We start from the raw sequence: 26706 nt of genomic DNA, 5'->3' as shown, positions 1-26706 counted from the left end.
TCCACATCTGGAGTTAGCAGCTGGTCGCATCATTTAATTGACACTTAATGTCATTCTTTTCCTTCCTTCCTTCCTTCCTTCCTTCATTCAACATTTGCAGTTCAAAGCTGGTCACAGCACTTACATGACATTTGCAGTCTTACTGTCTGCCTTCGCTTTCATCTAGGTCACGAGTGTTTTGAAAGCAGTGTAGATATAATCATAGAGCATCGAGCTGAATATTTGAAGGCAAAATGGCATTGTTAACAAAATGCCAGCCATCGCAGGTGTTGGCATTATCTGATTCTCTCGGGGCCTCACACTGACCCTGAAAAGTTTTATTTCAGACCGCTTTCTCTTGGGTACTTTGTTTTCCTGTCATTGGAGTTTTCCCATCAACTGCTTCCACTTGGCTCACCTTGACTGCCTTTGTAATCATCACCACCTCCCCTACATGTACTTCCTCACATTACACACAAACACACGTGCTCAAAACCCACAAATACACTCCTCTGAGTACACTCTAGCCATCCCCACAGAGAGGTCACCCTCAAGGATGCAGAAGGCAGGATGGCGTAGCAGATTTTGCATGATGAATTGTGTCGGGGCCTTGTTTGTTCTGACCTTCTCTCTCTTATTGGTCTGTTATCTGTCCAAGTAGGCAGTGTGCTTGTTAAATGATGAGATTATGGACATCAATATCACCCCAAGCAGGAATTTTCCATGAGCCTCACTGTATTATACTATTGATGATCTTTACAAACTCGTATGAAGAGAGGGATTTCATTTGCAAAAATTAAGTCTACATGTCATCAGCTGTAATCTGATGAAAATGTCAATTTAATTAGCTTATTTGAGGCTAAATTAGCATGCATTTCTGCTACCCAGATATCCTGGCTGGAAGCCCTAAAAAGTTACGATCCCCAGAAGTTAAGTCAGGCTGTGTATTAAAGATAAACATAAAAACATCCCACCACTATTTACAATGGCCACCTGTTGTAGAGATTTTTACTAGTGTGGAGACATTACTCAACTTAAGCAGGTAAAGTTTGCCCAGTTTTCCTAGAGTTATAGATGTGCAACCTCCTCTACTGTGTGTCTACACCAAGCTACATTCCAAAATGCAGATGTAAGTCTAACATCTGAAATAACGATGTTCTAATTGGCTGGTTTGCATTATTCTAGACTTTAGTGGGTATTTATAATACACAAGATGCAAGATGTACAGTAATTATGCACATTTCTTGATTCACTCCTCTTTTTTATATTTTGCTAGGAAATGGGTATAGCAGCTTATTGAAACATGTCTAAAAATATGTGGAAATACATTATTTAGGGGAAAAACAGAGTTTGTGCAATTCTAATGAGCTTGAAATGCAATATTTGGTGTGACCGCTTTTATTCTTTAACACAGCCTTCTACTCTTGAAGCAGTCTTCGTGATTAGCTCTCCAGATGTCTTGAAGGAGGCACACATTCTAATGTCCTGTGTGCAAAAACTGAATAATATTAAAATGGATAAACACATTAATAAAATAAATATGGCTGCTTTGTCACATTTATTTTCTGACTGAACAATCTACTTTTTTCCTTGTTTGTTATTTATTTCTTTAATGAGATAAAATTGTTCTTGGACTCAGTGGGACAAATCGTTTCACTTTAAATTGATGTCTTCATTAAAGCCTTAGCAATATTACAGTATATCTTAATACACTGTATGATTATGTAACCATGGTTTAAAGCCTGTAGTCTGTGCAGCCCCAGGTTCTCCTGCCTGTCTTTGACCTTTGAATTTTACATTCACATCAGTCACAGTGAATATCCTTGCCCTTGACTCAAACTGTGGATCTAGCCATGTGTTCATTTTGAACTATAGCTTGGCTGAGAGCGCAGAATTAAAGGAGATTAGACACCCATCAGTATTCCTTCGGCACAGAGTGCTGTTAAAGTGTTTCACAGACATTATCCGTCTGCTGTCCCAGAATCTAAATGGTGAGAAATGAGACAGTATATTGATAAAGAGGCTTCTTAATGTCACCCACCGGTGTAGAGGATGGTACAAGAGAATACACCTCAACTTTTTATGGGGGATAGAGGTCTTGGTTTAATAGTGCCTTTACAATTTTTCTCATGTATTTTCTATTCAGATTTAATGAGTTTTCATATGCACATATGTCATATCAGGAAAACCTGACGCTTATTCATTAGTCAAAGTCAAATTGTTTGCAGTATCCACTCACCTGATATTCTGCTGCTGGAATGCACTTTTATAATATTAATATTTTATTTTTGAAATCTTTGTTGTTTGTTAAGCTGCACTGATTCGTGGAAACCGGAACAACTGTACCCAGTTTTCCCGAAAATTGGACTGGTTGGTCAGCAAACTGGAAAGACTGGAGTCTTCATCAGGTATGATGAGAAACTTTCAGTGGAAAAATTGAGGAGAGGAAAAAAAACTAAAACGATTAAAGATTTTTGATAGGCGCAAAGGACAAAAATGTGCTATTACCGGTGCCAAACCGGTACTTTTGAAACGGTGCCGGTGCTCAAACGGTGCTCGAACCGGTGCTTAAAGAATGAAGAACACAAACTTTGTCCAAAAACCTCTCATGTTTAGCTGGTTTTTTTGTAAAAAGATAACAATGTTGGTCTTCTCTGCAGCTATAGGGCATATATGGTATCACTCTTGGCTGGAAGCAGTGCTTAAACAATGGAAAAACACAAACTTTGTCCTAAAACCTCTCAGCTGTTTTCCACTTTTTCTTCGGGCATTTTAGCCTTTTTGGCCAGGGTGAAGGGAGTATCTGCCATCAAACAAGAAGACAGCCGCATGTAACTACGACGGTGTTTGCTAGTTCACCTTACATGCATTAATGTAATAACGTGGTTAGCCTACTGAACGTAAATTACACACGAACAACATTAAGCTACTCACGCAGAGAAGAACGGCTGCTGCTGCATCATCATCCGTCATCATTTCTGCTACACTGGCAGGGCTAGGGGCCAGGACTCTCCTCTTCGGGTTCATGTTGCTAACTCCTGGTCCGATAACAGGCACCACACCCGCAGTAGATGTGCAGGGTGTGAGGTCTTGCAGCAAGCTATCAAATACGGCGCATTTCTAGGCTTTTAAAAAAACGCTATGCGTCGCCAGGTGTTTCATCAGATTCGAGGTGTTACCTCCTTTGCACAGTATCACCTTAAAGCACCCAGCAGGCTGCTGGGTTTGCATCTTTTGCTGTGAAGTACAGCCAGACTTTTGACCGCTTCGCCTTGGGCGTTTTTAATCTGTAGCTCTGCTCTAAAAGAACGTACGTACCTGGACCCGCCTACTATCCTCGGAAAGGTAAAATGATTGGCTAGAATCCAAAGTGTATGACATCTCAGAGAAAAAAAAGCACCGAAATAAAGCACTGAAATGTGCACTGCTTTTCGGTCTGGTTACTACAGTTTGTGTCAGATACTGGTACCCATCCCTAGCTATCAATGTTGGGATGTGGTCTAAATGTTTCTTTTGTTAAATGACAAACATTTTGTGTAACTCTATAGGTATTCTGGAAGTCCTCCACTGTATCTTGGTAGAAAGCCCAGAAGCTCTGAACATTATCCAGAAAGGTCACATTAAATCCATCGTCTCTCTGCTCTACAAGCATGGACGCAACCACAAGGTAAGCAGAAATATTAGACTAGAAAAGGTACAAGAAAGGAGCTTTTTGTGCCAATGCCAGTCTAGTGCCATATCTTCTAATTTTAGAGAAAACAACCTGGCTTCACACCAAACATTTCACAGGTTCTTCCTTTGTCCATGCTCCTCGTGGAGTATAGACAATTCACCTTGGCAGTTTTCACAATGCTCTTGCTGGTAGACAGACAGACTGCTTTGGTTTTATGCCTTGGCAGAGGATTTCTTGAAGTCAGAGTTGAGTTAGGATTGCCCATGCATACTTAGAATCATCAATCACCACTAAAAATGCAGAAGTGTGGTTTGATTTCCCCTATATAAGGTTTTTACATGATAAGTTTATATTTCTACAGCTACCGCTTCTTTAATGGGTCAATCCGGAAGTGCCAACACAATCATTGTCTCTGGTTTTTCTCAGAGCAATCAACAAATGCTGTTCGAATTTGCATCATGAAAACACTTGGCTAAGAAAAATACTCCACTGTGTCAGTGCAAAAACACAACTGGCTCAGTCGTTGTCACATTTTGGCTGTTGGTTGGTCCTTTGCGGGCAGAGGTGGGAGACATCTTTCCTCGTTGTGGTCTAGTCCAAATTGGGATCAACTTTGGTGCCAGTTGCTCTGTTTTTTTTTTTAAACACAAACACTAAACACTAAAGACATTTAATTGGATTATAAAGCCTCAACAACTGTTAAAAAAAATTAAGCTGTCAAACTGGGTTTTAAAAACTGTACTAAAATCTTTATCATGGTTTCATTTGTTCCAGCCGAGTGATGTGTATACAGTGTTTAAATGTCAGTTTCCTAATATTTACACTGTCACTTGTTAGAAGACATCAAAGAGCTTTCTTGTAAACAGCAGTTGCTGATCATGAATGGCAGGTGGAGGACGATAGTTCTGCTTGAAGGCCCTCTTGCGCACTGTGAATGTGCTCCAAGCATCACAGCTTGAAGAGAATCTGTCTGAATAACTAATCATTTCCTCTCGGAGCATGTGAAACGCTGACACATTGTGGATGTGTGACATATTTTCACACAAAAAGGAAAAAGTGTCTGACACAAGTGTCTTTTTCTCTGTCAGATCCTGGATGTCCTTTGTTCCCTCTGTGTATGCAATGGAGTGGCAGTGAGAACCAATCAGAATCTGATCTGTGACAACCTCCTTCCCAATAGGGACCTGCTGCTTCAGACTCGATTGGTCAATGATGTTCAGAGGTAGAGAATTAAAGTATTGCACCGCTGCTGGATCCAGTAGCCCCAGTATACACAGCTGATTAAAGAGTGGAAATTTGGAGTGACGATTTCAATCCAGTGTTGACTTTCCCTGTTTTCATTTCCAGTATGAGACCAAATATCTTCCTGGGCATAGCTGAAGGTTCAGCTCAGTATAAGAAGTGGTATTATGAGCTGGTCATTGACCAAGTGGACCACTTTGTAACCAATGAGCCGACCCACCTGAGGGTAGGCTGGGCCAACACTAAAGGATATGCTCCATACCCTGGTGGAGGAGAAGGGTGGGGAGGCAATGGTGTTGGAGATGACCTGTACTCTTACAGCTTTGATGGACTGCATCTCTGGTCAGGTGAGCATCTTAATTTAATATTTCACTGCTGGTAGATCTCATATGTGGTTGAAATTCAAAACCCATGTATGTAAGAAAATATAGAGATAATGTATATTTAGTCTAGATGCATACAATCTTAAGGTTCAATGCTGTTTTTATCCTACGTTTAATCTACCTGACAACAAACAGTTTATGCACTGATCTGGATGATTCATAGTGAGTCAAGGTATCACATCAGTTTGAGAATGAAAATAGGCAGTATGCACAAAAAAGGTTTTTATCTCACGTAGTGTGTCATAATGGACAAAAACCAACAGTGCATCTTGGATAACTGATGACCTCCTGACAGAAAAGCTATCATACTGAAGCTGAAGAGAGGCTGAATCTGTGCAGTGGTTAACTATAAATACAAAACAAGAATGATGTTGTTGTGTAGGTCTGTGGAACTGTGAAATTGAGTAACCAGATAGCCATTATCACTGATTGGGTTTCCATTGTCTGGTTCTATTCTTTTCCTGGAAACTGCTAGGCAGTGTCTTCTTTCAGACATCACACATGCCATAAAAGAGATATCACATGACTGACTCTTGTGTCCTCAGTTCAAAACAAGGTGTGTTGAATACAGAGTTTATAACTTGTAAACTCTATATTTACCCAACATATTTTCCCCCAACCCCTTTCCCCTAAACATCAAACTAAGAGGAAATGATACAGTAATTACAAGGTAATGTTTTTACAGCTTGCCTCCAACAATGAAAGTATTACATGAAAACATAAAAAAAAACCCACTTAAATTAACATTTTAATGAGTCTACATTTAAGCAGTTTTTTTGGTAGGCACTACACCAGGGTGGGCAACTCCAGGCTTCGAGGGCCAGTGTCCTGCTAGTTTTAGATAGGACTCTGGGTCAACACACCTGAATCAAATGATTAGTTCATTACCGGCACTCGAGGTCTGGAGTTGCCTACCCCTGCACTACTCCCTGTCACTAGAGTCACTAATGAAACTAACAGCACTAGAATTCAATGAAGTAATGCTACAGACTCAGTGAAGTCAACCACATTGAGAAACTTCAGAGATCTTTGTCTGAATCATGTTATTTTGTTTATTTCATTTTTCTTTTAAGATCTTGTGGTTCGGACTGAGATGATTAGTGGTCTGGTTCTGGCCCATTGGCCTTATTCTGTCCATGTGTCGTGTAATTACTAGGAACCATGCGCAGTCAAAGACAGTCTTAATGCAAAAAGGCAAATTTGATGGCCCTGGAAAGCTGGAAAAAGCACAGTCTAGCTTTTAACTTGCTCTGTTATCTCGTCTTTATATAATATAAACTTTTAAATTTGTTCCATGCTACTCTGCACTACTGCAGTTAGGTAACTCCAAGTTTGTGGAATTAAAAAAGGGTTATTGAAGGACTTTGCCCTGACAGAACCTTTTGTGAATAATGCAGGAGCCTGCTGTCCCCTCTTTACTTTGCTTTTTCATCTTTGGGACACTGATATAAAATTCCACTTTCCAACCTTTACCTGTTAGACTTCTCTTTTACATCTTCTGAAAAGCCTTGCAACGTCTCGAATGATTTTGATATGCATGCCGTACATATTCAGTTTGCATTCAAACGGAAAGCGCCAGCTGATTGCAGTTTTTTTTTTTCTTTCTGCATAAGAAGAAGGAACCAGTCAGTAGTTTGAGTCCATATCTTTGTCCTCTTGGTGCTTCAGGGGTATAAGTCTCTTAGTCCCTCTCTTTTCCAATCTCAGCCTAACAGCATAAAAACTATTTCACCTCACTTCCCTTCTAAATCTGCTAAAAGACCCATCACCTCCCCTCATCCATTTCATGACATTCTTGTTAAAGCACTCACCACCCAACTCCCAACCTCTCTGCTCTCTTCTCTTCTCCTTGCCCATCATCCTGCCCTACATTTGCAATGACTTTGCAGCTGTAACAGCCATCCATCCTCCCTATCTGTCTCTGCACACTGTTGTCTAGGCCGAATCCCAAGGGCCGTGGCCTCCATTAACCAGCACCTGCTGAACTCAGACGATGTGGTCAGCTGCTGTCTGGATTTGGGAGCTCCCAGTATGTCCTTCAGGATCAACGGGCAGCCTGTCCAGGGCATGTTCGAGGACTTCAACACAGACCGGTTCTTCTTCCCTGTAGTCAGTTTCTCTGCAGGTGTAAAGTAAGGCTCTGCATTTATAATTGTGTTTTTGCTGAGGCTCTTGATGAATTTGCACCTTATGAACTTTTGTAGGTTCACACAAAAACCAATGGCATAGCACCAAAATAAAGTAATTTTGTTACTGTGCTGCAGCTTCCTGGTATCTTAATTTTTATCTTAATGAGACAGAACAGGTCATACCAAAAGGGGAAAAATAAACCTGAAACCATTACTTAAAATGTTTTCCTATCAAATGAAGTTATATTTGGTTTAAATTTATGTGATGTGTTATGCTTTATCTTACATTTTATCCCAACAGCATACCAGCAAACAATGAAATAAAAAAATAAAAATAACCAAAGAAGAACATTTAAGTCTCTACTGCAAGCCTGATATTATGTAATGCCAGAGATGTAGACGGATGTTAGCTGAAGTTATTTACTGCCTTTTACTGTCATCATCACAGGGTCCGGTTCCTGCTGGGCGGTCGCCATGGAGATTTCAAGTTCTTGCCACCTGCCGGTTACTCTCCGTGTTATGAAGCACTGTTGCCCAAAGAGAAGATGCATGTAGAGCCTGTGAAGGAGTACAAGAGGGACCACGATGGGGTCCGTGATCTGCTGGGAACCACCCAGTTCCTCTCTCAGGCCTCCTTTATTCCCACCCCTGTTGACACCAGTCAGGTGAGATGTTAAAGTGATGTTACACCCAAGGAAATTAAAAGCAGCGGTGTGAACGCTTGTGTTGAATATACAGTAAAATTATATTCTAGTTCTTTTGGTTGGTTTGCTCTGGTTCTAAAAAGTGTGCTATAAAATGTCCATGATGGGTACATGATTGCTGCTGTTTCTCGTCTGCTCCTTCTTGTTTGAGTGCTGTTTAAAAAGAAGACAAAGCTGTCTACTAGGCCTGCAGCGGTTTCAGGGAATTCATTTTGTGTTACGCACCTGTAATTTAACATTCAGTGCTGCAGAAGTGGCTCTGAAGTACAAATGGAAAATAGGTGCTGACTTTCTACCTCAGTGTAACAAAAGGGTAGGAAACTTGGCATAACCCCTAGGGATCTAACAATTGCATAGACATGAGGAAGAACGGTTTTCATTCGTCAGCCTTTTTTTTTTTTTTTTTTTTTTTTTTTTTGTCCAGCATCTTTTTGAATCCAACTGTACCATCTGTTCCCCTTCTCTCTGCAGATTGTTCTTCCCCCTCACTTGGAGAACATCCGGGACAAGCTGGCAGAAAACATTCACGAACTGTGGGGGATGAACAAGATTGAACTGGGCTGGACTTATGGCAAGGTAAACCTGTGATTCATCTGGAATATATTTATCTGGTATGTCTGGAAACACTGATAAAGGTCAACTCAAGTGGTCAAAATTGAAATGCTCGTTAATGGCTCATTAATTTGAAGATTTCAGTCCCTGACTGCAGGTATAATGGCCTGTTAACATATATATAGCTAGAGGGAGAAAATGACACTCACGAAAAATTGTTAAGCTTACAACTGAGTAAACCTTACTCACTAGTGATGGGACGTAATGTGTCGAGCTTCAGAGTGTGTCGAGAAATCCAAAAAACTTTCTTTTTATGAAGAACGTTTCAGGGCTTGTTCCTTTATAGGCAGCAATATGGGGGCAGGGATAGCTCAGTAGGTAAAGTGGTCGCCCCATGATCGGAAGGTCGGCGGTTCGAATCCACTTAACGGCTACCCTGAGGTACCCCTGAGCAAGGTACCGTCCCTACACACTGCTCCCCAGGCGCCTGCTTAGTGGGCTGCCCACTGCTTCACTGAGTGAATGGGTCAAATGCAGAGAAAAACAAGTAATTTCCCCATGGGGATCAATAAAGTATCCATTATTATTATTATTATTATATGTCAGCAATGGCGTCTGAAGATCTCACTGCTTCAGAAAGTATGAGTGTTTGTAAGACATAAGAACATAGATAAAGTGGATTGGATCCATGCAATATTTGCATTGCATTCAAATTTCTCTAATTTGCCTGTAACATAGAGGTGCTTATTTTCATAGAAAGGAGGAGGGTTTCAGCTGTATGGCAACACTTGATCTCTCCCAAGAAAGTATTACACATAATACGCTTGTGAATAATGAAAACTGTGGAGGGCCATAAGTGCCAGAATTATGAAATACATCATTAAATAATTAATTAAATGTGCCATTAATTGATTAAACTGGGAGCAAAATTTATTCACTGCTTTAAATGAAAGGTTGAAAATAAATAACATGTTTTATCCAAAACTTAACAAAAAGCAAACAACAAAAACTTAAAATAGAGCGATGCAAGATTCAAGCTTAACCTCAAAAAAGCAAATCTGTAATAAAGTTCATCAATGTTAGAAAAACTCCAACAAGCAATAAAATCCTTTATTTGACACGGTGCCAAATCAACTCATGCAGAGTATCTAATTTTATGTTACTGAGCTTGTTTGTCAATCTCTAAATTGCTCAGTGTAACTATAGTTGAAGTCCTCTGTATCTAAAGACATTTTAATCATTCCTGTCTGCACTGCTTTCCTCTATCATTCTCTCATCATTTTCCTGTCAGTCACTCCTGTTTACTGTGGAACAGCTTGTTAGAAGTCTGATCACACATGCTGCCTCTTTTGTACTGTAGTGTGGTTATCACAGAATCATTTCCCACCGAGACTGTCATCGCAACAGCGGCCATTTAACAAACTTAATGAGCGTCTCACCTTCCAAGAGTATGACATTCAGATTAATTAAGACTGGGAGAAAGCTTCATTTGGGGTTAGCCGAGGTCCTATAGTTTTAGGGACAATCTTTAGGTCCAAGCAGCTGCTTAATGTTTTCATTTTGCTGTAACAAGCTCAGGGAGCTCAGAGTGACATTGCACACAACCCGAGACTCTCTGGACAAACAGAAGATTCAGTAATAATAAAGTTGAATGCAGCATCATTGCTTTGTATCTTTGTGTATTGGTTTACTGTGTATTTTTCATACCCCGTGTGCACTTCATTTCTATTTAACTGCTGTCAGCAGCAGAGTGCATTATCAGGAGGAGTCACTGGCAGCGTCTTATTGAGAGTCTGAGTGCAGCTGTAAATTTCCTCCCATCCACTCTCACAGATAGCCGAGCTACTGCGAGTCTATTCTCTGAACTGGGCTTATCTCACTTTATTTAAAAAAGGAAAGAAAAAAATCAACACCTGAGGCCCGAATTAGGCAGAGAAAAACAAACAAAATTTGCATCTCTGAGCAACAACTGCAGATAAATTCAGCTGCGGTCTACTTTTTATTTTCTGAATTCTGAGCCATTTTTGCTTATAAATCTATAAGACAAGAAGGTTCATAGAGCAAACAGTGGGTTTGGTGAGATGACACATGCAGTAGTAACACCTGACTGCTACCTTTTTCATTTTTTTTTTCAGGTTCGTGATGACAACAAGAGGCAGCACCCTTGCCTTGTGGATTTCGCCAAGCTGCCTGAAACTGAAAGGAACTACAACTTGCAGATGTCCAGTGAAACCCTAAAGTAAGGCCTGGGCTGTCCTCTGGATAATCCAGTTACCTATTCATTTCTTTCTGAAGCTCCCTCCTGAATGCTGAGCAAAAGCAGATTAAGGCTAAGATTAAAGCGGTGCTTGTAATGACTTGCATCTCCTGAGTGAATTCCATTATTGATTTTTTTTAACAAATATTGGATCCAAAGCTTATTTGAGCCAACTACTGAGTCATCTCACTGTAAAAACATTTGGCTCGGCTCAATAAAACATCCTCCTCTTAGAGGAAAGTTTAACTGGGTATGCAGTTTGTCAATTACATCTAGTTTGAGACCCAAATGGCATTTTTCCACGCAGCCCAACCTGAGTGCTGTTCTGTGTTATTATATTGATCGGAGGAGATTTATCAGTGTCTAATGAACAGTGTTAAAAATTTAGAACTCACTCAGAAGAATCATTTTCATCTAACATAATGTAATGAAGCTTGAATATCGATGCTGGTTATAGACTTTCTCGCTCTTCCTATTCACATTTCCTTTTATCCTCAGGACCCTTTTAGCCCTGGGATGCCATGTTGCCCAGGTTAATATTCACGCTGAAGAGGATCTGAAGAAAATCAAATTACCCAAAAAGTAAGACTTCCTATAAATTTAAGTTATATTATAGCTCTATGTGTCTTTTTATCGGATACAACAAAAAAATGCTGAATTTTAGAGGCATTTATATAATCAGTGTCCTTTTTTAGGTACAAACCCAGTTCTAAAAAATTTAGGATGCTGTGTAAAATGTAAATAAAAACAAAATGCAATGATCTGAAAATCCATAATTTACTTACAGCAAGGAAAACAAATTGTTTTAGTTTGGGGTTTTTCAGGGAAGCCTTTCCATGTTTCAGCAAGACATGCATTTCACCAGCTGAAAGCATCATTATGTGAAAAAACCATGACAGAATCCGCGGGACTGTTGAGCAGCTAGAATCTTATATCAGACAAGAATGAAACTACATTCCTCTCAGAGGTACAGCAGTCTCCTCAGACTCTCGTTAAAAGAAGAAAGGATGATTCTGACCCTATCCCAGCTTTTTGGGGATGTGTTGCTGTCATTAAATTTAAAACAAACTAATAATTTCTTAAAATCTTAGATTTTCTCAGTTAAATTTAATGTTTTCTGTGCTCCGTTGCGATTAAAATATGTTTTTAAAAAATGTATATATATCAGCAAATCATTGCACTTTGTTTAATTTACATTTTATAGAGAGTCCCAACTTTTTGAGAAAATTTGGGTTGTAAGATACCCGTATCTTATCTTATCAATATCATTTGTAGCTACATGATGTCCAATGGATATAAGCCTGTGCCACTGGAACTCTCTGATGTGAGACTGAATGCTGGTCAAGAGGTTCTAGTTGATAAACTGGCCGAAAATGCGCACAATGTGTGGGCCAAAGATAGAATTAAACAAGGATGGACCTATGGCATCCAGCAGGTAAAGTTCATGCAGCATTTGAAGTGGAGAAAATGAAACTCATGTATTATTTTTACCGTTAATTTTAAATGACTTTAGTCCACTAGTACAGTTTCTTGTCACTGTTTGTGGTAGGATTTGAAGAGCAGGCGTAATCCTCGCCTGGTGCCATATGCTTTACTGGATGAACGCACCAAAAAATCTAACAGGGACAGTCTGAGAGAAGCTATCAGGACTATGGTTGGATATGGATATGAGATCGACCCCCCAGATCAAGAGGGTGAGACCCTGGCGCTGACACCGCAGTCATTTAAAGCTCTTAAAACTGATACAGGACCATCTACTGTATGTTCAAAGGCTACAGCAACAGCACTGCTTTCACCTAAGGTTTTGTAAACGTTTAGAAGCACACAGATTTTGCTAATATACTACAAATATATGTGGTACAACTCATAGTTATGCATGCAATATTTTTACACATTTCTTCAATCTGAAAGCCGGCACTGACGAATCCTCATTATAGCTATGGATTGATTGTAAAGTCTAATAGTAGTACTGAAAATACGAGCACGTGTATCCATGGTGTTAAATCCTCTGGTTTTCGTATCTTTGCCTAAAGTTGTGCACATGCTTGATGATCAGAGCATCGAGACGATACGCTTCTTCCGTGTGGAGCAGACCTACGCGGTGAAGACGGGGAAGTGGTACTTTGAGTTTGAGGCTCTGAGTGGAGGAGACATGAGGGTTGGCTGGGCCAGACCAGGCTGCAGACCTGATGTGGAGCTCGGAGTAGATGACCAAGCCTTCGTCTTTGATGGATATCGGGTAAACTGCATGTATCCTTTCTTTTAAACTAGTCATGGGAAGTTGTCTGAAGGCAACTTTTTGAAAGATCTAGATACTTTAGATGTATCGTCATGGACATTGCTACACTAATTAGAATATAAAAATGAGATATATGTAGTTCAGCCATAAACTTTCTAAATTCAGGATTTCACCGTATATTATATCTTTTACATTTTAACAATACCTACAGTCACAGTCACAGAAACCGAAGCAACATTGTTGTTCCATTTATTAGCAAAGACAAAAACATGTGATTCTTGTTATGTTTTTTTTTTTCAAGGGACGGCGTATGCATGCAGGCAGCCGCTACTTTGGACAGCCTTGGAAAAAGGGCGACGTGGTTGGTTGCATGATCAACATGGAGGACAAATCCATGATTTTCACCCTCAACGGAGAACTCCTGATCACCAGTAAAGGATCCGAGCTTTGCTTCACTGACTTTGAGACAGAGGATGGTGAGGGCTTTGTATTTCAAGCAAACTTCATTTATTCTGCCTGTTTCCTTCAAAGTGTCGCTGGGAGTTTGACTGGGTTTGTTTGCATAAGATTTTAAGAAAAGCTTAAAATGATAAGAGTGTTTCATTTTAATTAAGTCCTTTGTGACACTGGCTCATTACTCTGTAAATGAACCATTGACTTTGGAAGAAGATGGTCACACAGGAATAAAGTAAAGTTGTTAGTTTGTTTTTAGATTTCATAAGTGATAGATTCTTAAACATATGACATTTGAGTTTTGGTGGATAAAGAAAAAAGGAAGTTAAATTTTTTTTTTAGAAGTACAGAATTCAAGAAAGCCGACTCACTGTTGCGTGCATGCATGTAAACCATTGGCGTTCTTTTTTTTTTTTTAATATATTTTTTTTTAACATGTTTCTGATTTGTAAAACGACAATATAAAATGCACATGTTAAAATAATACATTTTTCTAAATACACCAGGTTTCATCCCCGTGTGCAGTCTCCGCATGTCTCAGATCGGCCGTATGAACTTGGGCAAGGACGCCAGTACTTTCAAGTACTACACCATGTGTGGTCTACAGGAGGGTTTTGAACCCTTTGCTGTTAACATGAACAGAGAGGTCACCATGTGGTTCAGCAAGCGCCTGCCCACTTTTTTCAATGTACCTGAGGACCACCCTGATATTGAGGTACACACATTCTCAATATCATTAGTGTTTTTATTGCCTTTTAAGTTTGCTGCTAGAGTTGAGATTTGCTTTTTTTTTTATTATCCTAGAGAGCTTTTTATAATAAACACTAGAGCTGGTGTTAATGGGCACATTGATATTATTGATCCCTCGCTTTGGGTTTCATTAACTCCTCAGGTGACGAGGATTGACGGAACAGTCGACAGTCCTCCTTGCCTTAAGGTCACTCACAAGACGTATGGCACTCAAAACAGCAACAATGACATGGTCTACTGTAGACTGAGCATGCCTGTGGAGTTTTATTCTGCAGACAAGCTCCTGGATGAATCACTGAAGCTCGGGTCAGACATCTCAATTTATACTTAAAGTTAAAAAATAAAGCCCATAGTGTTTAAGATAACTTAAATCTACTGTCATGTTTTTTGTTTCTGCAGCCATCCTCCAAAAGAAGATGGAAGTATTGACTTTGGAAGCATCACAACTGTAAATCCACATAGATTCTCAAATAAAAAAAAATAAAAAAAACTATAGTATTTCTCTCTGTATATTCAGATTAACCGATAGCACTGTTTGCCCTTTTTCTTTTAATTGGCAGTATTACTACTCAGTGCGAGTGTTTGCTGGACAGGACCCTGCTTCTGTGTGGGTGGGCTGGGTCACACCCGACTATCATTATTATAGCAAGAACTTCAGCCTCAGCAAAATGCGCACGGTCACAGTGACGCTGGGAGATGAGAGGGGCAGGGTCCATGAGAGGTATGCTCCCTGCATTTTTAATATCTGGAGTTCATATGAAATGTTTGATCCTTTTATTTGAAGAGGCTTTAATATTCCAGTGGGACATGTGCTTTCAGAAGTGCATTCTGTGGTGATACCTTCTTTAATAATTTTTTTGATTTCTCATGACAGCATTTTTCCTGTAGTTTTAATATAGTTATTGCTGCTAAATGTGCTTCTACCCGCTCCACACACTGCTTCTACATTTTGGCTTATTTCTTAGTATTTTTGAAATAAATAATGATACAGTTTAATATGCCATTAACTGTTGTTGTTCACGTGAGGTTGTATTTAAACAATTTTAGATAAGGATCCTAAGGATCAGATTATTTTTTGTGTGTTATGTCTTATAGGCATTGAAATATTACCTTTTTACTAGTAATTCTAAATGTAGCTGCATTTGTGACCAAATATGAAGGAATCCAATTTGAGCTGCACAAACATCAAAAAATATTACAACAAAAAATCCCTTAGCATGCTTACCAAGCTCTCTTGAAAGCTAGTTAAAAGCAAAGCAAATAATATGGCCATTCATTTTTTTTAAATGACTGCCATCCGGGGATAACCCATCCTTGCAAATGTATGTTCGTAATTTAAAAAAGCATGCATTTCAAAGTTTATACCACTAATACCTGTGTCATCGCTATGTGTTGATCAGTATGGCGAACATGCTCACAATTATTTTAGACAGACCAAACAAAAACATTTCAGTCATCTTTTCATAGCTGGTTTTCATCCTTATTTAGCATCCGGGGAGGTAAATGGGGAAGATGGCCTCTGTGTGTAGCAAATATGAATGAGGCAAAAGATCAATGAGTGTTGACCAAATGAAAATTTATTGTGCCTCCTATTTGACACCCCCCCACCCCCCCAAGTTGCCTATGTTGTCCTCTGCATATTTGCATTTACTTGTATTTATTGATGCTGAGTTCTTGTTGTGGTTGCTTTGCCGCAGTGTTCAGAGGAGTAACTGCTACATGGTGTGTGTAGCAGACGCAGTTACCCCGTCTTCGTCCAGCCGCTCTAGCTCCGAACTGGAGATTGGCTGTTTGGCTGACCTGGCCACTGGCCTTGTCTCCTTCAATGCCAATGGCAAAGAGCTCCCCACATCATATCAGGTAAGTAAGTATAATAGAAATCAGTTGGCAGAGGAGTGAAGCACAAGGTTTGGCTCGTAAACTTCAATAGACGTAAGCTATTACGACTTTCTCTTGTGGTTTAGTATTCTTCCCCTGCTTTGGCACACATGTTTGTTTGTTTTTTTTAATATCCTGAACGCAAAAAGAAAAGAAACTCTAAGCAGTTTGAGTCACTGCCTTAAATGAATATCTCTCTCAAACGATTTCACTCATCACATATTTGTACTGCCCACACACTCTCAGAACGATCTTCCCTCCTTTAATCCTTTCAGGTGTCATTAATTCATTTGTGCCACAGCAAATTAAACCTGCAGAGAGATAGAGTTGGGAAATTAAACCGCTGAATTCTCATCTGTTTTGTGAACTAGTCATACAAAGACAGACATCGGCTCAGTAATCCATGCCTTGCTTGCTGTCCTCATCTCTGGTTTTTAAAGCATCACATTGAATGCCTGACTAGACACTGAAATGGTGCACTGAGAATCTTCTACCGCCTGTGTTCTCCTTTTTTTTTATCTTGCATAATCTCCTGTTTCTCTCCTTTCATCTCGCTGCTTTATTTAGTCATGAATTGGCTTTTTAAGAAGGAGAAAGCCCTCTGAGGGAACCAGGAGGCTTTTAACCTGATGAAAAGCTTCTTGTCCTGTTATTGCATCAAAGCTTTGGTTGTTTGTTCTCTTTCTTTGTAAAGTCTGTGATGGTTGTCATCGATATACCAGCTAATACTCATTGAACTTGGATTTCAAACTTCAACTAATCCACAAGCTTAGGGGTTAAAAGCCTTCTGACATTAGTTGAATTTGCCACCAGAGCAAACACGAGGCAAGCACAGTGCTCATTGCATTAAATATATAAATTTTCAGATTCCACCATGGGCTGAGTTCAAGGAAGAGCTCTGTTCTGCATGTGTTGCTGCACTTTTGTCTCATTTTGGTGCTGCTGTAAACATGGGATAGGCTGATGTGGATAAGTATGGCTTTGTTTACTTTCAGGTGGAACCAAATACCAAGCTCTTCCCTGCTGTATTTGTCCTCCCCACCAGTGCAAACCTCTTCCAGTTTGAATTTGTTAAGATAAAGGTTTGTTTCTGTCCTAACCAAACAACACTGTACACAGTTTTAAGCACTTTTCATCAAGTTATGAAACAGCTATGTACTTTATCTTCCTCACACTAATTAAGAGGTGTTGAATTTTTAATGCCATTCATTCATAGTCATGGACTGCCCAGCTGGCCTATATTTTGACTTGGTGACCCATTTAGGATGCTCTTGCACTGATTAATTTTGTGTGTGTTTGGAAAATTAGTAATCAATATACATATTTACAGTGAAGAAAGGATGTCACAGAAAGCACTACGTATATAAAAATAACTGATTGCATCGCTATTGACTGAAAGGATGTGATATAACCAGATATTAATATAGTTTTCATTTAATCAAATTTTCTACTTAATGTGATTTTTCCTTCTTGTCCTCATTGTAATCCCAGGATGCCATGCCACTCTCATCAGCCATATTCAAGAGCGAGCACAGGAATCCGGTGCCACAGTGTCCGCCACGATTGGATGTGCAGACAATTGTGGCAGTGCTTTGGAGCCGGATGCCCAATACCTTTCTCAATGTGGAGACGGCTCGTGTTAGTGAAAGACATGGCTGGGTGGTCCAGTGTCTGGAGCCTATGCAGATGATGGCTGTACACATACCTGAAGAAAACAGGTGTGATTATAATACTCTATAAACCGTATAAACAGTGACAAGTGACTGTTTCACTTACAACGTGTTACTTTGTGTTCCCTTTAGTTGTTAGGGAGGATGTAGTGCGTTCAGTGTCTTTTCACATTTATAGCACTTAAATTAGCTTCCATAGACAAATGATTGAGTAACAATAGATACTTGTCATTCATTCTTTACTGTGAATTGGGCTGATGAAACACATTTAAGACAGATTAGCTGCTTCCAGAACAAACACTTCTTGGCACTACCTGGGCTGAGTACTCACTGGTGAGGGTCACTGTAATTAAATTGAAGGTAGCTGCTAACAAAGACTTTAAAGTTTTGCCCAGATGAATCATAATCACAATGAATATTCTCCTTTTGCCTATACACTTAATCAAGCCTGTCATTCCATTTTTAGATAGATTTAGGGCTACACTACTAATGTTTCACAAATGTTCACACTTTTAATTGCTGTTGCTGCATCCATGTGTCTGACCAAATAATTGACATGGACCATGGACTTTGAAGTTACTAGACCATTTTTAATGGTTCCTATTTCATACAATTCAAATGTGCATTTTAACACGGAAAGACTCCTGTAAGCGGACATAACATTAAGGCGACAAACTACAAACCACACATAATGTGACATCATATAAAGTAATCTCAGTCAATTCTATGCACAGTGCTACAATTTTCATGTTAACTGCAGACTGTGATGGATTGAGATGCTAAGAGGTTTCTAATGTGTTTATTATTATTATTATTATTATTATTATTAATGTGTTTTGCAGCCCCATAGATGAACTCTTGTTTCGTAGCATGTGTATTTGTGTGTTCTGATATCAGAATACATACTGGAAAATAAGTTTTAATGATGAGTAAACAGGCCTTTAGTAATACATTTGTTTGCTGTTTACATAAAACAAACAGTTTTAATTAGAATATTGATGATTTTCATTAAGTTAATGCAAAGTCTTTCTGCTGTGATCAGCAGAGTAAATGACTTACTCGAGCTTACTTTGTTGTTGTGGTGTCTTTGTTTGCAGGTGTTTGGACATAATGGAGTTATCTGAGCACGAAGACTTAAGGAAGTTCCACTACCACACACTAAAGCTGTATTGTGCCCTTTGTGCACTGGGAAACACTCGTGTAGCTCACGCCCTCTGCAGCCATTTGGACCAATCACAGCTCCTCTACACAATCGACAATCAGTACCTCTCTGGCATGCTGAGAGAGGGCTTCTACAATGTCCTTATCAGGTGTGTTGGTGTGTTTCGATATATTTTATATACTTAAAATGTAAGTTGCTATGGATTGCTCAGCTGGTGTGAATTTTGATTTTTAATTTATCTTACTGAAAAAAATGACCTCAGTCAATGACCCGCCATGCATCAAAACAAGAAGAAAGCTGCCGTGTTTTTACTCATCGGATCATTTAATGATGATACATGATAGAATTATGATTTGACAGTGTCATCTGCAACAACATTAACTGTTAAACTGATGCAGCATTACGTGAGATCACTGAGCAAATTTGTGCTATAAATCTTAATAATCCCTCTGCTGTATTTGTTTTTCCACCTCACATCTCAGTGTTGTTGTTTAAACTGTCTTTTCTTCACATGATGTCAAATAGCAAACTCATGTGTACCTTCTATATTGCTGAAAATTCACTTTTAAGCAGTGATTGTTAAAGCCTTTGTAACAGGAGGGTTTGGTTTAAGAAATTTGATTATGAGTAACAGAGTTTGAGCAATCAGCACATTATTTGCTTGTCAGGCACTCATCACCACAACTACTATCTCTTACAGATGTATTGTGGTTATTGGGTACTGTTGGTTTGTGGAAACCATACTAATACAGCATAATTCATAGTTCTTAGGAGAGATCATGAATCATTTTTCTGCGTGTTTTTGTAATAGCCAGTGTCTTTACTCATGCTATGATTGAACTAATTCTACTTATTGTCAGCATTCATCTTGAGACAGCAAAGGAAGCCCGTCTAATGATGAACAACGAGTTCATTATCCCTGTGACGGATGAAACGCGCTCCATCAAGCTGTTCCCAGATGAGTCCAAGCGACATTCACTTCCTGGGGTGGACCTAAGCACCTCCCTTAAACCTCGGGTCAATTTCTCCCCTGTGGGAATCATCAACACCAAACGCCAACAGTTCCTCTACAGCCCCCAGATCCCATTGGGCATCCTAAAGGAAAAAGCCATCAGCATGCTAACCGAGGCAGTGCAAGGTGGAGGGACACACATCCGAGACCCAGTAGGCGGGAGTCTTGAGTACCAGTTTGTTCCCATTTTGAAACTGATTGGAACGCTGTTAATAATGGGAGTCCTGACCAGTGATGAGGTGAGGCTGATTCTCCTCCTGATCGACCCCAATGTGTTCGGAGAGACCAAAGAGGGTGAGGAAGTTAAGGGGGATGAGGTGGCCGTGTCAGGGGAGAAGGAGGAGGTGAGCAAGAATGAGGAGAAGGCTGTAGAAGCAGGGGAGGAAGAGACCAAGGAGAGCAAACCGCAAGTTAAAGGCCTGCTGGAGAAGTCTCTGCCAGAGTCTGTCAAACGCCAGGTGATGACAATAATCATGCACAGATGATTAAGCTCAGTGATAAACTGAAGATAGGAAATAGCTGAATTAAACTAACTCCATCAATTTATCTGCCAAGGTTTTAATTAAAATTTAATTTTGCCTTCATGAGATTAGGTACACTAATTCCCCATTTGTCAGCAGTTTTGATTTTTTTTATGATTTATCGCTTGCTGAGAGATGAATTCATGAGTAGAAAGTAAGGCAGTGGCTGAATACTAATGTTCTATAAATGACTAAAACTTGCTAATAATAATCATGCATAATGGAGATGGAGCTATGAAGTTAAATCAAAAAAATGTCATTCATACAGTGAAACAAACAAAATCAAAACCAATAGAGACATAAAGAAACAGAAAACCTTTGAGTTGTTCACAGATTTCTGTCCTTTTCAGATGTGTGAGCTGCTCCACTACTTCTGTGACTGCGAGCTGAAGCACCGCATCGAATCCATTGTTTCCTTCTCCGACAGCTTCGTGTCCAAGCTGCAGTACAATCAGAAGTTCCGCTACAATGAGCTAATGCTGGCTCTCAACATGTCTGCCGCTGTCACTGCCAAAAAGACCAAAGAGTTTCGTTCACCTCCGCAGGAGCAGGTACAACACCGCAGAGGGGCCAGTGTATGAGAAAGTGTTTCCATCCTCTCTGAGATGTAATTTATGTTCAAGGTGGTTTCTGTTTGCATACTGTCATAAGACCCTGGACGGATCGCCTAGACCTTGGGGTAAAAACAAAATCAATGACCTTGAATAGAACAGAGTCAGAGGCAGACACTAGAACACAAGGTGCTGCAGTTCTCTAATTGCCTTTTAGTTTTCAGTTTCTTAACTTTATTTTCTGCTGGAATTCCCGAAGGATAAACTGGGCCATATGTGCAGCTAAAATTAACTTAGGAGTGAATTGGCCCTGCAGTGATAGTTAAACCTTTGGCCTCTTACAGGGTAAAATTATTATTAGTCCCACAGGAGCACTTTATGTTACAGTGGGTTCATTTTTTATAAGTCAAATATGTTTAAGCAGAAGATGAACTTAAACAACTGGCACATGATTAATGAACCTTTCTATAGACCATTGTGAAAAATGTTTGCAAAATCTTAAGTTTATCAAAGTAAAAATGCCATCCATCCATCCATCCATCACTGCTTTTCTGGGTTGCAGAGTCTATTCAGGGGAGCACTTTAAACAGACATACGGTTCATCTAATGGGACACCAAAAGTGTTCCTAAGCCAGCTGAGAGATATAACCGATATCTCTAAAGCATGTTCTGGTTGGGACTTGCCTGCAACACTTCAACTAGGAGAGCTCTTGGATGCATCCTGTTCAGATGCCCAAACTATTTCAATTGGTTCTTTCTTCACAAGAAGATATCAGTGCAGAGTCCACATCACTGCAGGATTGATCCATCTGTCAATCTCAGTCAATCATTCGCCCGTCACTTGTAAGCAAGACCCTAAGATATTTAAACTCCACCACTTGGGGCAGAAACTCATCTCCAACCCAGAGGAGGGACTGCACCCTTTTCTGGCTGAGGACCATGGCCTTAGAGAACCATTCTTGCCACTTCACTGAAAATCTCTTCAGTACGATCTGGAGGTCATTGTCTGTTGAAGCCAGAAGAAAACAAAACGAGGTTACGCTGCTGTGAAAATCCAATATCCAGTGTTCTGCTAGATAGTATATTTTTATGTAAACTGTAGCATGTCTCTGAGCCAGACTAGAGAATAGGAAACATTGAGTAAATAAGGAAAGAAAATAAGGAATAAAGTCTCTGATGTGTTCTGTGTTCACATCGCTTGCCCTGTCCTGTAGTATTGTTGAAAACAACCTGGTAGTGACTAGACAAGGTTGCTGCATGACTGCAAAGCATTCATGTTTGAAATATTTAATTGTGCATCCTCTGAGCTGTGAAACCTTGAGGATAAGCACTTCCAAGATATATTCTGATCCCTGAAACTAAGTTGTGGTGGTCAGCAGCAGGTGCATACTGTAAGCGAGATTCTCCACAATAAGAAACCTCCCGTGGTTTATTAAAAAGCTCTGCCTAAAATAGACATGGGAATAGGCTAACCTGGACTCTGCGATGGCTGCATCTCATTTATATTTAGTGTTTTATAGTTAACTTGTGACCTGTAGCAAGCACAGCAGATCTGTGGTTCTACATGATACATTAAGTATTTTCTGCATTATATTATGTAAATACCTGTTTAATGTTTTTAGTTTCACATTTGACTGGGTGTGATATAAAAATGCTCAGACTATTTCTGTCTGAGTTCATCAGATGGCCACTATCTGACAAGCCCATGTGAGCACTTACCGCAGGAGACTACATGAGTAATTATGCTGTGACTCTAAAATGGTAATGTGCTTGCCTCTGTGACTTTCCACTGCTCTCTACTGTGCAGTCCTTCTTTTATTCATTCTTTACCACTCTCCTTCCTTCTTTTGATCTCACTTCCTATCTAAAATTATTTTCCGTGTTGCTGTTCTCAAGTGCTTTCTGGTCTTATAATGTAAACACTCTTTTGTTTTCTGCAGATAAACATCCTGTTGAATTTCAGTGCAGGTGAGGACTGCCCCTGTCCCGTGGAGATCCAGGATGAGCTCAACTCGTTCCATGAAGAACTGCGGCTGCATTGTGGTAAAGTCCAACTGCTGACAGTTAATGTTGTTGATACAACTTGTATAAAGATGTTATGCATTTCTGTTCATAAATGTCTAAAGGTGTCACTGTAGATCTTCTGATAAGGACATCTTGTCACACAAAACTAACCATAGCATTATTCAGACAGGCCATGAAGTCGAGCTAAAACACTGTCCTCAAAAATAAGTTGAGGACTCTGCTAGAAAATCTCTGCCAACAGTTGCTGCACATCTGCAAGCCACTTTGCATCCCACCTCCACCCCACTTCTTTGAGATTTTATTCTTTGTGGTGCTCAGAATTCATATTAATAAGATTCTCTGAGCAGTTCTTGTGATGACAATACACAAAGGATACATACACATTGTAGCTTCACTCGTTTGGATTCAAGTGAAACTCTGAATTAATATTTAAAAAGGTTCTGAGCTGTAAGTTGCCAGGGTTCTTCTTACGTTACAGACCAGCAAAGACCTTATTCCAGCAGCCTGTCTCTCTGATCATCTGATCAGAGACTTCTGGTTGGTTCACACTCTTAATTTAAATCCAGAGCTTGTAGCACCTAATTTTGGAACAGCCATCCTCAGCCTTTCAGGACTTGTTTGTTTTAAATGACTGCGGAAAAATCATTTTATACAGTATGTTATTATATTCCCCAATCTTCTTCGCACCGACTGCTTGTATGGAATGAATGTATGTGTGAATGAATGTAAGAAGAACCTATACTATCCTATGATTGTCTGCTTGCATGCTGGGAACACTTCTTTTATTAAAATGTGAAGCACTATGTAACTGTGTGTTGTAAAAAGTGCTCTGCAAATTAAGTTAATATTATCTGGCAACATAAATATGTTTATGTTATGAGAATGATCGTTAAAATGGGTTTTTGTTTCCTTTACACAATGCACATGGAAGCAGTCGGTATACCAGGATAAATCTCTGAGCGCCTCCATTTCTCCTGGCAGGAATTCCAGTGGAGGAAGAAGAAGAAGAACAGGACACTTCAATTAAAGGCCGTCTTCTGGCTTTACTGTATAAAATCAAGGGCCCACCACAGAAGACAGAGCAGGAACCCACAGAGACTGAACAGGCTGCCCCCAGTAAGTAGCCTTTAACACCAAAGAAGAAAACAAGCTAGCGACCAGTAACTGTACTGAAGTTTAACAATAACTCAGCAATGCATACGGCAGTGCAAGGCTAAGGTTTATTATTTCAATTGTTTATCTTGGTGCTGCAACACGTAAGCAGGACTTTGTGGTTGCTATCAGTTTCTAAACATATACCACATAACTATGTTTAGCATTAAATATTATATTGACATTCAAAATCATAAAGCGGTACCGATTTATCCATAATAAATATTGCAGACCACAAAACACTTTCCAATCACTAGTTCTTTGCTTCAAGCTTTTTCTTTTTTGCTGCCCTTTGCTCAAAGTATGTTTTTGTTCTGTTTCAAATAATAGAATAAGACTAATGGACAGTTCCTGCAAGACTCTCTGCCATAAATTTTAATACCTTGCTCCAGCCTGCATTATTCAAAAGCATTATAAATGGACGGATGTTCTGATTCAAGATTATCCTGATGGATCTGCTTTAGCATGTCTACAAACCCAATTCCAAAAATGTTGCGATGCTAAGTAAAGTTTAAATAAAAACGGCATGCGATGATTTGCAAATGTCATGAACTGTATTTTATTCACAATAGAACATAGAAAATAGTTTAAATATTTGATTTGAGTCATTTTATTATATCATGAAAAAAATAAGCTTATGTTGAAATGTTTGGTAGTAATGTGCCTGACAAACGTTGGGACAGAGGAACAAAAAGCTGGAAAAGTGAGTGGTACAAAAAAAACAGTTGGAGGAACATTTTGCAACTAATTACATTAACATGCAATAGATCAGTAACAGGATTGGATATAAAAAAATAAATAATTAAAAAAACGTAACGTCTGAGAGAGACAAAGTTTCACCAATCCACAATTAACGGTGTCAGTATTGGATGGAGAAATCTTTGTCTGTGAATACACTTCCACAAATGCAGGTTAATGCAAAGAAGAATCCACACATAAAATTAATCCATAAACACCACCATCTTTGGGCCAAAGCTCATTAAAAATGTGCTAAAGAAAAGTGGAAAACTGCATCTCTGATTGTATGGAGGTGAATTACTGCCTCTGGAACTGGCAGTTTGCACATCTGGAAAGGCACCATGAGTGCTAAAACATATATGCAGGTTTTAGAGGGACATATTCACCCATCCAGATGCCATCTTTTTCAGAGAAGTCCTTGCATATTTAAGGAAGATGCTGCTAAACTGCAAACTCTATCTATTACAACAGTATGCTCTCATAGTTGGAGAGTCCAGATACTGAACTTGCCTACCTGCAGTCCAGATCTTTTACCAGCTGAAACTTTGGACACATCATAAAATTAAGAGAATCCCTTATCAGACCATTGGACATTATTACTAGTCTCCTCAGCTCCCAGACATTAACAGACTGTCACCTGACAGTGGTAAACATGGCCCAGTTTCAACTTTTTGGAGAGGTTTGGCTGCCATGAAATATTAAAAAAATAACCTTAGTTCTTTCTTCAAAGTGTACATTTTCACATTTTAAACTTTTACCACGTTTGCTGTGTTCTATTGTGAGTGAAATATGGGTTGAATTCTGCTTTTTCACTTGACTCAGCGTTGCAGCATTGTCAGAGTCTGTTTTGTTCATCAAATAAATTGATGAAACAGTCTGACAAAAGGATGGACGGGCGAAATAAGCTGCTTCTCTTGCCTGACAAAGTTAGAGCTGCTAATTTTTTCAACGTGTAATTTTATTGTCGGATCTTTATATGTCAGATTATATATAATTAATGCCTAGTCAGTCCTTTTGGGATGGGGATGATTACTTTCATTAACTGACGGTAACGCTCATTCACTGTTATAAAACTTTAAAGCCAGTAATTTGTCTCTAAAACTTTTGCTTCCTTATTCTTTTGATGAAAAGCATCGAAGCACCTATTGTTGATTTCACAGCATTGTTTAATTAGTCAGATTACTCAGAAGTTATAAAAACTTGGAATCATCCATAAGGCTTTTTGTTTTTTTTAGTTTGCCAACAGCTAAGGAGCTTATTTCCAAGATTTAAATGCCAGCTTTAATATCAACCGCTTTGGCTTGAACTTGTGATTAAATTTGTTTGTTTGTTCCTCTCTTTATATTCCTGCATCACTCTAGCGTGCTTCAGATATGCTGTTAGCATCCTCATAGACTCATCAGGAGATGATTGTGGGGTTACATCCAATATATTGACAAAATATTAAAGCTCCCAATTAGTTCCGACTAATAGACTAATTTACATTTTCTAAGAGCTTTAATTAAGCCAATTCAGTTCATGGTTTATGCTGACTTTGGAGTACAGCGCTGTGCCAGTGCTCATGTCTATATTTTTGCCTGTCATTTGCAGATTAGCACGCAGACTGCATAAGATTTCAGTGACTCCCTTGTGAGCC

At 39.4% G+C, this 26706-nt stretch overlaps 1 protein-coding gene across 4 annotated transcripts in view; it reads left to right on the top strand.

The window, feature by feature from the left end:
- ryr3 (ryanodine receptor 3) overlaps positions 1–26706 on the top strand; it is a 114640-nt gene that overhangs the window by 45083 nt on the left and 42851 nt on the right. For all 4 annotated transcript variants that reach the window (XM_085248289.1, XM_085248288.1, XM_085248287.1 and 1 more), the window contains 25 exons: positions 2292–2387; positions 3528–3646; positions 4741–4874; positions 5000–5241; positions 7217–7409; positions 7855–8071; positions 8582–8686; positions 10798–10901; positions 11418–11501; positions 12195–12354; positions 12469–12613; positions 12953–13158; positions 13460–13634; positions 14118–14326; positions 14504–14667; positions 14761–14809; positions 14922–15082; positions 16059–16221; positions 17235–17321; positions 17731–17957; positions 19007–19219; positions 19932–20541; positions 20955–21155; positions 23096–23198; positions 24162–24296. In XM_085248289.1, coding sequence (XP_085104415.1) covers positions 2292–2387; positions 3528–3646; positions 4741–4874; positions 5000–5241; positions 7217–7409; positions 7855–8071; positions 8582–8686; positions 10798–10901; positions 11418–11501; positions 12195–12354; positions 12469–12613; positions 12953–13158; positions 13460–13634; positions 14118–14326; positions 14504–14667; positions 14761–14809; positions 14922–15082; positions 16059–16221; positions 17235–17321; positions 17731–17957; positions 19007–19219; positions 19932–20541; positions 20955–21155; positions 23096–23198; positions 24162–24296 — 4302 coding nt within the window. The remainder of the gene's footprint in view (positions 1–2291; positions 2388–3527; positions 3647–4740; positions 4875–4999; positions 5242–7216; positions 7410–7854; positions 8072–8581; positions 8687–10797; positions 10902–11417; positions 11502–12194; positions 12355–12468; positions 12614–12952; positions 13159–13459; positions 13635–14117; positions 14327–14503; positions 14668–14760; positions 14810–14921; positions 15083–16058; positions 16222–17234; positions 17322–17730; positions 17958–19006; positions 19220–19931; positions 20542–20954; positions 21156–23095; positions 23199–24161; positions 24297–26706) is intronic.

The sequence above is a fragment of the Mchenga conophoros genome, linkage group LG15, assembly GCF_057382185.1.
Source record: "Mchenga conophoros isolate Kocher_MC1m ecotype Shallow Benthic linkage group LG15, M_conophoros_male_GT1.1, whole genome shotgun sequence".
Lineage (NCBI taxonomy): Eukaryota > Metazoa > Chordata > Actinopteri > Cichliformes > Cichlidae > Mchenga > Mchenga conophoros.
This window is presented reverse-complemented; position numbering and strand designations above follow the sequence as displayed.